Source organism: Musa acuminata, chromosome BXJ3-5 (genome assembly GCF_036884655.1).
Source record: "Musa acuminata AAA Group cultivar baxijiao chromosome BXJ3-5, Cavendish_Baxijiao_AAA, whole genome shotgun sequence".
NCBI classification, from domain to species: Eukaryota; Viridiplantae; Streptophyta; class Magnoliopsida; order Zingiberales; family Musaceae; genus Musa; species Musa acuminata.
The window spans coordinates 40,895,131-40,908,935 of NC_088353.1; the positions used below are offsets into that span (position 1 = coordinate 40,895,131).

At 36.7% G+C, this 13,805-nt stretch overlaps 2 protein-coding genes across 2 annotated transcripts; both read right to left on the reverse strand.

Moving 5' to 3' along the window:
• Positions 1 to 96: 96 nt before the first annotated feature.
• On the reverse strand, positions 97 to 949 carry LOC103985446 (uncharacterized). Its single transcript, XM_009403142.3, has one exon. It carries the CDS (start codon positions 807 to 809, stop codon positions 333 to 335), a length of 477 nt encoding a protein of 158 aa, XP_009401417.2. The 5' UTR covers positions 810 to 949; the 3' UTR covers positions 97 to 332.
• Positions 950 to 4,354: 3,405 nt separating this feature from the next.
• On the reverse strand, positions 4,355 to 6,767 carry LOC103994541 (alpha-galactosidase 1-like). The gene is made up of 15 exons (XM_065151547.1): positions 6,631 to 6,767; positions 6,504 to 6,562; positions 6,360 to 6,416; positions 6,235 to 6,269; positions 6,038 to 6,141; positions 5,872 to 5,947; positions 5,736 to 5,794; positions 5,595 to 5,660; positions 5,423 to 5,506; positions 5,287 to 5,351; positions 5,130 to 5,212; positions 4,911 to 5,001; positions 4,786 to 4,835; positions 4,564 to 4,704; positions 4,355 to 4,471 (listed from the first exon to the last, which is right to left on the reverse strand). The coding sequence occupies exons 1-15, from the start codon at positions 6,765 to 6,767 to the stop codon at positions 4,355 to 4,357; spliced, it is 1,224 nt and encodes a 407-aa protein (XP_065007619.1).
• Positions 6,768 to 13,805: the final 7,038 nt, after the last annotated feature.

Below are 13,805 nucleotides of genomic sequence, written 5' to 3' on the forward strand. Positions count from 1 at the left end.
ATTGTGTTCAGACTGCATAACTACTCAAAGTTCAGATCATAGATGCAAGAATTACATTAAAAGTAAAAGCAATTCAAGAACACGATAAAGATCATGTAAAAAGACAAAAAAAAAAAAACTGTGTATGATCTCAAAATTGTTTTAGTTCTACAGAGGAACGTATTGCTCTAAAGCTTCCTCAAATTGAGGCCACATTATTCTCACAACTCTGTGGCTAGAAAGCAAAAGGCAGAGGTTACTTTGCAAAGTAACTCATCCAAGAATGCAATGCCAAACCGTACAACATCGAGAAATTAGAAGGTATCAGAAACAAGTAAGAACGTCAAAGGAATTCAAGAATCGTTCCCTCTCTTTACCTCCTCCAGTTCAGGGTTAGCGGAGGCGGCCGCGTCAGCAGCGGAGGCGGCCGCGTCTGCCGCGGCCTCGACCATGGCTTGCTCGGCGCGGAGCACGGGCTCGTAATAGTCCGCGTGAGCGTCCATGCACTTCTTAAGGAGGGCAGTGACCTCGGCGCACTTGTCCACAATGTCATCCCCGCGCTTCTCGGCGTCCTCCACGCACTTCTCCCACGCGACGAAGGCGTCCTTGCAGCCGCCCCCCTTCATAAAGAGGCAGAAGCCGCACTCCTCCTCCTCCTCCTCCTCTTCCATTTGGGCTACTTCGTCTCCTGATCCCATCTTCGACTCTGCTCCCTCGTCCGCCACCGCCAGACCGACGGCGGGCGGGGTGTCATGATCGGGTGTGGGATCGGAGGAGGAGGGAGATGGTGAAGGGGTTGTGGGAGGAGGAGGAGGAGGAGGATAGGACATGCTTAGGGTTTTGTCGGTTCTTTGATTCGTTTCGGGGAGAAGGAAGAGGAACTGTGCTTATAAGCTCGGGAATCCGGAGAGGTTTATATCAGAAATGACATCGACCTTGGGGAACAAGAAATCACAAGATCACCAGGCTCATTGGAGGGGATGGCGGATCCGGTAACTTTCGATTGAATCCGCATAAAAGTCAGGTTTGATTTTGATCCGAAAGATAAGTACTCAAGGCGGATTTAAAATAACTTCATATTATTATTATTATTATTATCATTAAAAAATTTATGGGGAAGACAGAATTGAGATCTTTTCAATTAAATTTAGAAATAAATACTGAAATATCACTAATTTTGATAAGTAGAAATTTGATGTGTAACTTGTTAGGAAAAAATATCGTAAATATCTCCGTTAACACAACGTGATCTTGGTCCGTATATTGAAGAGTCATTCGGAATGAAGCACGGTTTATCTAGATTCATTATTTGCATAAAGATCGAGATCGAAAGGAGATTCTCGAGCTAATCCCTTTGACATTTAAGTCAATATCGAGATCTACAATCTCTAATCTAGAGTTATGGATACGTTTTTATTAACCTTGAGGAGATGGAATTGTTGGGAAACTTAGGAGAACATCACATGCGCAGCAAAAAAAAAAAAAAAGTTTCCAAAAAATAAATTTATATCAAATAACGTACGATGATTAGGAGTAAAAAACTCATGAAATCGAAAACTGTATAAGACATAAGATGATCTCACCTAAGGGAACTCGCATATCCCTGATCTGTAGATTTCAATCTGTGGATGAAGGAGATCTTGCGTTCTCCTCTCTAGCGATGATCCACACGACAAATGAAGTGGCGATGCACCTCCTCTCGTGATGCATTTTTTCCTCGTCTTTACGCACCACCACCATGCAGTAGGGGTAGTCCTTTTTGCTACCCTCTCACACTAGAGAGGGGGTACTCAACTAAGGAAGAAGCAATGGGAGAAGTCATAGAGGTGGCGACTAAAGGGTCTAGCCTTATAACATTTTTAGTCCCACATCACTTTTACAGAGAACCCTCTCTACTAACTATAATGGATCTTGCTCTATTATATATTAGATCTCTTGCGTTCTTTAGCCCAAACAACATGACTTGGTAGTAGTATGTGCCTCTCGGTTGGTGATGAATGATGTGTGCTCCCGATCTTTGAGTGTCATCCTTATCTGATTATATCCCAAAAATGCATCAATTAAGGTAAAGAGCTCATGACCCGATATAGCATTTACTAATTAATCTATTCGAGTGAGTAGATAGCTATTCTTCAAACATGTCTTGTTGAGATTGGTATAGCCAACACATATCCTACAATTTTTATTTAACTTCTTGACAAGTATAATGTAGGCAAGCCATAGCAGGTATTGCACCTCGATAATAAACCTTGCTCCTAATAGCTTGTTGATTTCATTGCTAATCGTCTACTAGCATTCAAGGGCAAATTTGTAAGGCCTTTGCTTGATTGGTCAAGCTTCTAAAGAGATGTTCAGATAATGTTGAGCCACATCATGATCGATCTCCATCATATCTCTTGGTGACTATGAGAACATCCCAGTATTATTTTTGAGGAAGTTAATAAGTTATACTCATTTCTCATTGGATAACGTTGCTCCCACCTTGGATCCGATCGGGACGAGCCTTGTATAGGGTAGGGGTATTTTAATCAATGGCTCCACCGATTCCAGGGTGTGGAAGGAGCTTGGCAAAATCTCTGGGTTCGCAAGTGACACCTCAGGTCAAACCTTCTTAGGCAAGGAGACCGACATGAGGTAACACTGTTAGGACTCTCTCGGGTTGCTCCTCAATTTTCTAATGCTAGTGTTGGTTAGGGAATTCATCATTATATGATAAGTTGACGCTATTACCTATAATCTATTCAATATTGTCGGCTTATGATGTTGTTATATGCTAAGGGAATGTCAACCGCCATTAACTTAGTCACAACTATTTTAGAGCATGTCTCATCTCCAAATATAATATGTAAGCTCAAGATCTCGAGAGGAGAGATTAAGTTGCCCATAAACCCCATCAATGAAGAAGCCATAGGGTGACATTGTTAGTCGTGAACCCAAGTTTTTGAAACGTATCAAAATAGAGGATATCAACAAAGCTACTTATATCAATCATGACTCTTTTTACATGAGCATTGATTATTCTCATGAAAACCACTAAGGTATCATCATAGTTTGGATTGAGACACTCTATTTCTTCCTCTCTAAAAGTTATTTCCTAGTCACCTTTAGTCCTGGGTTGCTTTTCAATAATGGCTTGGGCGTAAACTTTACGATCCGAAGTGTTGTCTCCTCTTGTGGTTGGATCGTCAATGAGAACATCGATCTTCTCTAAACTGGACCCCAAGGTCAGGGTAATTCGGACAAATCACCCGAGGTGCCCTCGTTATATGAGCCTCTTAATCTGTTCCTTTATATTGTGATAGTTCTTTGTGTCATGATCGTAATTGTGATGGGAATGACAATACTTAAATTTGTTTCTTTTCTCAAGTGAAGTCCTCATTAGTTAGAGGTATCTCCATAAGCATTTTTCTCTTATATGTAGTCAAGTTTAGAAGGGTTAGTTTGGTTGTTCATTTCTTCTCCATTATGGTGATCGAGTATCAATAATAAAGATTAGATCTCAAAATGATTTCCGAAATTATGGAATAATTTAATTTTTTTTTATAATTTTTAAATAAAATATATATTTATTATATTTTTATATTTTTATTTATGCATATAAATTTATAATCGTTATCAATAAAAATTTAGTGAGTCATACTTTTGGTACCTTTAATTCATGACATCATAGGGTGAGCTTTATATCCATATGAAAAATCTCTAAAATGAGTTATTGTAAAAAAAAGAATCGAGATCATGATTAAAGGATTCCAAATTATTTTCAACCATGATATGATTTATCATGATCTACTTAATATTTTAATATTATATTATAATATCTTAAATTATAAAATTTATAATAATATTTTATAATGATTCTATCAATAATAAAGATCATGTTTTTTCTAAATTATGAAATAATATAGATATCATTGAGATAAGATTATCACAATCTCATCGATATTTTAAGAATATATTATTATAATTTAAATTATAAAATATTAACTTAATTATATCAATGATAAAGATTAGATCCCAAAATGATTTCCAAAATTATGAAATAATTTAATAATTATTTTTTATAATTATTTTTGAAATAAAACACATAATTAATATTTATTTGTGCATATAAATTTATAATTATTATCAATAAATTTAGAATTATTGATAATAAATTTATAATTATTATCAATAAATATCACAGTATGCGATTTCTTAGAGGAAACAAGTCATGAATAAAAAAAGCTCGTATTCCTCAATTTCATTAAAATACCATCAAATTCAAGCATCGAATTTGTACATGAATTTATTCATCCTACGAGCCGATCTACTTCATTAAAATACCAATAAATTCAAGCATCGAATTTATACATGTATTTATTCATCCGAACAGTGACTAGACTTTCGGTTCATCCTCTGATAGTGTAAGAGGTGTCAACAAGAACATCTTGCAGGCATGGTGGTGCACGTCGACTCTCAGTTCGTTCACGAACCTCTTCTCTAGTGTCGCATGCTAGAGCAACCAATAATGTACAACCATGTTAACTACAACTGTCAATTGGTGACTACAATGTGTAGGAGAAGATGGCGAAACATTTGGAGTACCTTCCAAAGATCTCTGACTTCTACAACTGTGTTTGGTGGAAGACCAATGTCATCCCATTGGGCTGTGATGGTTCTGAATTCAGGGGAACGGTTCAATAGAACGACTACAGTTCTGTATCCAGAGAGAGGTCCTGCCCAAACCTACATCCAAACTTCCATGATCTTAGGACTTACGTGTTTCATGGGATGGCAGAATATGAAATACTTGCAATGCTAATTAACCTCGGAATCTCCATACATTCGCACTTTCTTAGCTTGAACACCAAGAGGATCTGCTCATCAAAAAACAAACCATATGTGAAAGCCATGCTCATGAGAGCCCCATCGAACTCGTCGCATATGCCTACCTTGGTTTACAGCAATCACTTCCTCGTTGCCAAGGATAGCCAAGGTTTCCTTGGTCATGCTCCTTACATCACAACCGATAATAAGAGGAGCCTGCAAGGATGGATTAGATTGGAGTGGAGCAATATGTAAATAGAATCTTCACCATGCAGAAAGATAATGAGAGAGAGAGTGAGAGAGAGAGAGAGAGAGAGAGAGAGAGAGAGAGAGAGTTATGCTACCTTGGAAGCAGCCCAGAGGCTGAAGTGCACGATGTACTCATCGTTACTCATACCACCATTTCCAACTTCGAGCATGTCTGGATCTATAGACGTAAGCTGACATGTCAGACGTCTTGCACAAAAAATGATGAGATCGGCTAATTATGCAGGCACTTACCATTCCAACCGCCGGGCCTTGCATGCTCAGCGTAAACTTCATTTTGATCTGCCCTCGAGACCATACTGCAACATAAAGAAACAACAAACATTATGCCAAGAGAACATCAAGAAGAAACAAAGATGAATGAATGTACCTTTCCCATGAATCGTTTATGTCGAAAGTTGTTCTCCAACTATTCCCCAACTTGTCAGCCCAAAGAGCCGGGTGCATGTCTCCCCTGAATCAGAGAGAATAAAAGCAGAGTCGATTAGCAAAGAAGCAAGAATTGTTTGCTCATATTCTCTAGTATTCTTTTTCTTTTTTACCATTCACATAGAGAGACAAAAATTGGTCTGCCTGTTCTCATCAGAGCTCGAGTCATCTCAGGATACCTATATCGACAGTTCTTCCTTGTTTCAGTGGCACACACGAAATCTCACCGAGACGGAAAAAAAAGAAAACCTTACCGCTTCATCGGTTTCAAATCATCATTGTTACAGTTGTCGTACTTGAGGTAATCAATGCCCTGGTACAAGAATAAGAAGAATCAACAAGCTAATTCGTATAAGAGAAAGCTTCAACAGTTCGACCACGCATGCTCACCCATGAAGCAAAAGTTTCAGCATCTTTCTGCTCATGACCAAGCGAACCTGGCATCGTCTGGCTGCATGTTTGATGCCTGCAATGCCCGACAAGTCTTATTTCAAGAACTCACAGATTGAGACAGTCATGAAGAGATGATCAGGATTCATTGTTCTGCTAGACTTACCCTGCGTCCGAGTAAATACCAAGTTTAAGCCCCTTGCCATGAACATAATCCGCGAGAGCTTTGATTCCTGATGGAAATGTCAACCTTTTTGGCACCATATAACCCTGGAAGCATCTATGAATGACCATGAGAGTTGATGAAACACTAAAACAGATACATCATATCATAAATCTGTCAATAAAACCCTATTTACAAACCGTTGAATTGCGATCATGCTCAGCCCAACAATCATCTACATGTCCATGCCATAGACAATTCATCAGATTTACTCTCTCTAAATATAAAGAAAATGAAATTGTGAGTGAGGTTGTGAAAGACATACCTATGTTGACATATCGATATCCAAGTTTAGCAAGCCCAGTAGACACCAATGCATCCGCTATAACACCGAAACAAAGCATCACTAGCATGTCATAAACCGATCTACTTATTTTTTGTTACAGAAAACACATCAATATATTTGTACCTGATTCTCTAATTATAGTCTCGTTGATATCACAATAAAAGTGATTCCAAGTATTCCAACTGCTCTTAAAAATCTTATGATCAGAAAAATTTACATGAATCTATCAAAAAAAAAAAAAAAAACATACCCCATGGGAGGAGTCATCCCAAGCCCATTCGCAAGCAGATTCCGACGCTCGACGATAAGTCTTGCTTCGACGCTAATCAAACATTGGCTACACAACATCACCACCACAATCATCACCAAACCGATTTGCTTCTTCATCTTCCTCACACTTTCTCATACATAGTACTTTCTTATACTTACGTGAGCTTTATAGCAATAGCAACACCCTATTCCGTTAGTATTGACACCCTATTCCGTTAGTATTGATAGGGATTTTCTGTTCTGAAAAGATATCGATAAGATTATCACGATCTCATAGATATTTTTAGAATATATTATTATAATTTTAAATTATAAAACATTATCTTGATTACATCAATAATAAAGATTAGATCTCAAAAAGATTTCCGATATGATTTATCACGATCTCCTAAATATTTTAATATTATATTATCATAATTGTAAATTATAAAATTGATAATAATATATTATCATGATTCTATCAATAATAAAGAAATTTTTTTAATTATAAAATAATATAGATATCATTGAGATAAGATTATCAAGATCTCATAGATATTTTAAAAATATTTTATTAAAATTTTATATTATAAAATATTATCTTGATTATATCAATAATAAAGATTAGATATCAAAATGATTTTCGAAATTATGAAATAATTTAATAAATATTTTTTAATTTTTATTTGTGCATATAAATTTATAATCATTATCAATAAAAATTTAGTGAGCCATACACATCGTTAAATCATAATAGTGGCACCATCAATAATGGGAGGCAAAAGCTAGTAGGGATCATGTCACGACCCGAGTCCAATAACTCCATTTTGGTCCTTCAACCACGGACCAAAATGCTTAAGCGGGAGTTAACGTAGTACACTCATCAGGCCCATATAAGCTAATCATACACATTGCCCATAATGGGATGTTACAATAATGTCACGACCCGAATTTGATGAGCCAACTAGCCAATAACTCCATTTTGGTCCTTCAACCACGGACCAAAATGCTTAAGCGGGAGTTAACGTAGTACACTCATTAGGCCCATATAAGCTAATCATACACATTGCCCATAATGGGATGTTACAATAATGTCACGACCCGAGTTTGATGAGCCAACTGGCCAATAACTCCATTTTGGTCCTTCAACCACGGACCAAAATGCTTAAGCGGGAGTTAACGTAGTACACTCATCAGGCCCTTATAAGCTAATCATACACATTGCCCATAATGGGATGTTACAATAATGTCACGACCCGAGTTACACATTGCCCATAATGGGATGTTACAATAATGTCATGACCCGAGTTTGATGAGCCAACTGGTCAATAACTCCATTTTGGTCCTTTAACCACGGACCAAAATGTTTAAGCGGGAGTTAACATAGTACACTCATCAGGCCCTTATAAGCTAATCATACACATTGCCCACTCCGATGTGGGACTAATGAGATGTTACAATATCCCCAACTCAATTAGCTTGACATATCCCAGATCGAACCCTAGCATAGTGCATGTGAGGTTTAACTCAATGGTGGCTCCACGACGTGATGAGTTCTCTGACTCCATCCACGGGTAGCCCTTTCCTACTCGAGCCCTCTCACCCTGCCCAAATGCTAGGTTGACTCTGATACCAAATATCACGACCCGAGTCTAATGAGCCAACTGGCCAATAACTCCATTTTGTCCATAATGGGATGTTACAATAATGTCACGACCCGAGTTACACATTGCCCATAATGGGATGTTACAATAATGTCATGACCCGAGTTTGATGAGCCAACTGGCCAATAACTCCATTTTGGTCCTTTAACCACGGACCAAAATGTTTAAGCGGGAGTTAACATAGTACACTCATCAGGCCCTTATAAGCTAATCATACACATTGCCCACTCCGATGTGGGACTAATGAGATGTTACAATATCCCCAACTCAATTAGCTTGACATATCCCAGATCGAACCCTAGCATAGTGCATGTGAGGTTTAACTCAATGGTGGCTCCACGACGTGATGAGTTCTCTGACTCCATCCACGGGTAGCCCTTTCCTACTCGAGCCCTCTCACCCTGCCCAAATGCTAGGTTGACTCTGATACCAAATATCACGACCCGAGTCTAATGAGCCAACTGGCCAATAACTCCATTTTGGTCCTTCAACCATGGACCAAAATATTTAAGCGGGAGTTAATGTAGTACACTCATTAGGCCCTTATAAGCTAATCATACACATTGCCCACTTCCGATGTGGGACTAATGGGATGTTACATATCGACTTCTCTTGGATATTTTAGATAAACCGTGATTGACCCGAGGTGGAGTCGATCTACTCATCACCTGTAGATTGGTGAAAATCTTGGTGCATCTCTTCTAAGCGTCGATCCATTTGCTATAGTTAGATCATCAAATAGTTACCCATTGAATCAACTAAGTGAGTCTCAAATTCAAGTAGAGCATAGTGATGGTGGGGTAGCCTACTGAACTCTGCATTTGGGGAATGAGGATTGTCAGTGGCTTGAAAGGTTTTGGATGCTCATGAGATACTAACAATTTGTTGGGTGAGAGGACCTCAGTGGATACCGATGTTGGTGGTTGCCAAACTGTCGATGAGGGCTGAGGCGATGGCATCACCAATTGGTCTAACCGAGGTAAAAACAAGGTAATGACATGTATTATGCTAGATAATGTTTGCAATTGCTGGGTGAGGTTTAAGAATGCCTTAGTAAGAACAAGTAGATGGCTTGATGGTATTTTCAAAGATGAGGGTCTAAGGTCGTTGAATGAACACCAGTGCTATATTGATACTTATGGTGAGGTAAATGTATCTATATAAGGAAAGGGTGGCTACTGCTCTGTTTGAGTAAAATAGGTTGGAGGCAGAGCCTCACATGAATGTTCATAGACACGGTTGTCCTACGGATGCTCTTGTGACATCGAACCTTCCTTTTAGTGCCAAAATATTAGAGAAAAATATCATTGATATCTCCATTAGCACAACATGGCCCTGATCTATATGTGAGGAGTCATCCGAAAAGGTATGTTATTTCTCTAAACTTGTTACCTATACAAAGATCGAGGTTGAAAGGAGTTTCCTGAGTCGGTCCTTCCGACACTTAAGTTAGTACCGAGATTCACTACCTTTAATATAAAGTTAATTATGTATTTTTATACTTACTTTGAGGAGAAGGAATATCCCATAAAGATTTTATAGGAGAGACAGTTCGTGACCAACCCGAGCTGCTCCATAGACTTCTGAGAATATCTTATGAATATTTCGTAAGAGAAGCATTTTATAACAGATTCGAACTAATCCTAGACTTTCGAGAATATTTTTGCAAATATTTTATAGGGGCAATAGTTTGTAACCGACCTAAATTGCCCTCTGGACTTTCAAAAATATTCCTATGAATATTTGTAGAGGCAACTCGATAACTGACCCGAGTTGCCTTTAGACTCCTATACATATGGGCAGGAGGGTGTTAGGTTGTATAGGCCTTTATCTTCCTATGGGTCTTATGTGGCGTTAATGTGATAAGTGGTGACTGACAGATTATATATTTCATATCATAACTCAATCAAGCCCAATGTAATTATGTACTAATAGATTATGTTAGTATTAAAAGTAATATGAAGGATATTATTGACTAACCATCATCGAACATGTGTCATCTATGTGGTGTCCAAGTTAGAAGAATGAGAGAAAAACTATCCATCATCGGTTTGCCTGCATAGACATGGGTTCAAGACAAATAGTTATAGCTATCTCTCTCCTTGTAGCTTTCTTGAAAAGGAGACCAAATTGATTGTTAAGAATGATTAAAAGTTATGCCCGAAGAATCTTTCAAAGAATATACCATCTATTCAGTACGAGATATAAAAGCTCACTTTTAACATAATCAAAAGTGACTTTTTACCATTGGCAACTTCACTTATATATCTCGGGTTACTTAGGTGTTAGAGGGACTGACTCGAGAAACCTCAACTAATCTTAATCTTAGTGTAAGCGACATATTAGACAACCTCCTCGGAAGCTCGACATTTTCACCTTGGAGGTATCTCGGATAACCCTACGTACATAGGTACAAATCATGACGGGTAACTCAAATGTCAATGATATCTTCTTATAATATTTTTGGCTCTAGAAGGACTCAATGTCGCAAGAAGGCTTGTCCATTGATCCTCTCAATAAATGCTTGAACGAAGAGGCTTTGTCCCTTAACCATAATACTTTTATTCAAGAGGGGCAATAACTATCTTTTTCGCACATCAATGCATCTATCTTGGCACTCTAACGTGATGCTGGCATCTATTCAATAACTCGAGTCTTTTATCCCTAGGGATAGCCTCAAGCCACCTTCTCATCTCCGTCAAGGTGCTTTTAAACCTTACTCAGTTAGTATAGATGCTAACATGCATAATATAAATTGTCACTCTGATTTTGTCCCAATTGGTTCAAGAGGCTATGCCACCAACTCAGTCATTGTCCCCAACTCCACCTTTATCATCACTCACCAAGATTCCTTGACCTGACACGATCTCAGGAGTACCTGAGACCTCTCAAACCATCAACCAAGGGGAACTTTAGTTCTCAACCACAAAATTCAATATAATATACCACCCTTATTCTGCTATACCTGAATTTGAGATCTAATTAGCAAACTTAATAGAGGATTCCCAACATATCCAATTATAATAGATGGATCGATGTTTGAAGAAGATGCGAAGAGAGTTCCAACAATTAAAAGGGGAGGCACTGGTCGACCCTATCTCGAGTCAGTCATCATTCACTTAGAAAATCCAAGAGGAATCAATTCTAACAAATATCTATCTCTCATCCTTAGAAGTGTTCGATGGTAGAATTGACTTGGAGTACATTGCAACATTCCAAGCCCAAATGTCATTATATCACAGCTTTGGCTCCTTAATGTATTGGGCATTCCCGATCACATTAAGAGAATTGACATAAGAATGATATACTCGCCTAAAGTCACTTTCCATCTGTTCTTTCGCCCAACTGACAAAAAGGAGTTCAAATTTTACTTTCTCAGGAATGTATGCCCTCAATTGTCAATAGTAACACTCCTTGAACTCAAGCAGATGGAGAAAGAAACAATCACAAACGTTGTTGCTTGATTGACAAATGAGATCCGAAGTATGGTAGATACTTATCCATAACTCATAATATGTACCTTCATGATAGGGCTCAAATCCTCTTTTTTTTTTTCGTCATTAATAGAGAGGCTATTGACGATTGTACTTGAGATGCTTTAAAGAGCTAATTGATATGTTGCTGTGAAGGTGATGATCTCGGGCAAGCTTCAGGTGACACGTAAGAGGCTGAAGCAAGAGATATCATAATCAGTCATGACCCTAAAGTCACCACGATAGAGAAGAAATGAACAACCTAAGTTACCTTACCCAAGACTCAGATTGACATTTCTAAATATGACTAGAGCCAAAGTCTTCCTGCAAATAAATGAGAATGAGCTTTTACGAGACCCTCACCCAAGTTCTACCAATTCTACCGAAATATTTCTAAGTCCAAGTACTATCAATTCCACCGAGATTATGTTCGTGACACCCAAGAATATCACGGCCTAAAAGAGCATATTGAAGAGCTCACATGACGAGTGCACATTATGCGATTTGTTTGAAAGCACTAGAAACCCTCACCTGACCTTAAGAGCCGATAGAGAGGTAGATTGATATTATCATTAGTGGATTTGCCTTGGGAGGAGGCAAGGATAGCTCCTTAGGTCATAAGACTTATACCTAAGTTACCATTGATAACCGTCCAAAAGATGACTCAAAGATGACTTTCAAGGAGAAAGAGACAAAATACTATAACCTAAATCATGATGATGCTTTCATAGTCTCCGTGAGGATGATTAATGCTTAAGTGAAGAAGATCATGATTGATATAAGTAGCTCTGTCAATATCATTTACTTTGATACTTTTCAAAAACTGAAGTTATCAACTGATAACTTTACCTTAATGAATTTTTTTTTGACCAAATTAATCTCCCATATCATAGAATTACGAACATGTATGTCATATTCAAAGATAAACTCTACTCCAAAACAATATTAACTAATTGAGAAATATAAAAAAATATTTATATTTTCTAAGGAAACCACCATTTTTTTAATCTATTTATGCTTTAAGCCTACTTTATATTCATATAACATGTACTTTACAACCTGCTTTATATTATCTTGTTTTCATATTTTTTATATACTGTATTGCTACAAATGAATACAACCGGTAGATTGAGCAACCACATTTTTTTCATTTATTATTTTTGATAAATCACCTTGTTTATTTGAAATTTAAAAGCAGGATGTGATTAAATATTATTATTTATACAGATTATGGTACAATCTTAATAAATTAAATTAAGCATATAATAATAAATCATTATGTCCTAATTATTTATAATTGGTTAGGTGAATTTTTTGGATGAATTCCTAAGAAGAATCCTTTCTTTTGACTTTTTCTCCTTAGTGCACCTATTTAGCCATACTTTCGTTATATCCTTAATATGCCCTTCATTAAATAGATGAAAGATACTTACCATTTACACAGATCCGTACAATTATAGTATTTTTATGGATATACTGAAAACATTATAATATTATTTAGAAATCATTTTTTAATGTTCTTGTTACCAAAATAATAAAAATACTTATTTAAATCTAAAAAAAGATAATATTTTTTTGTATTATGTTTTGAGTCTTTATTCATTAGTTATAATATTTTTATACAGATTCAAAATATTTTTGTGGATGTGCCAAAAACACTATAGCCTTAATAAAAATAGTATAACACTAATTCATCTTTTTGACATGCCTTATTATGCATGCAAGGAAAGTAAGGCCATCAACAACAACAATAATAATAATAATAATAATAATAATAATAATAATAATAATAATAATAATAATAATAATAATAATAATAATAATAATAAATCAGAAAAACCCAGTGAGAGGCAAAATTTTACAATATACTTAAATTAAAATAATTCAAAATTTTATTTTATTTTGATACATTAAATTAAATATATTTATAAAAGATAATTCTTGATATTTTCTTTGCCATGTTCAAATTTCAAATTCCAAACTTGATATCTAATAATTTTCTCATTTTTTTTATTTAGATTGATTTCACGTCCTTGCCA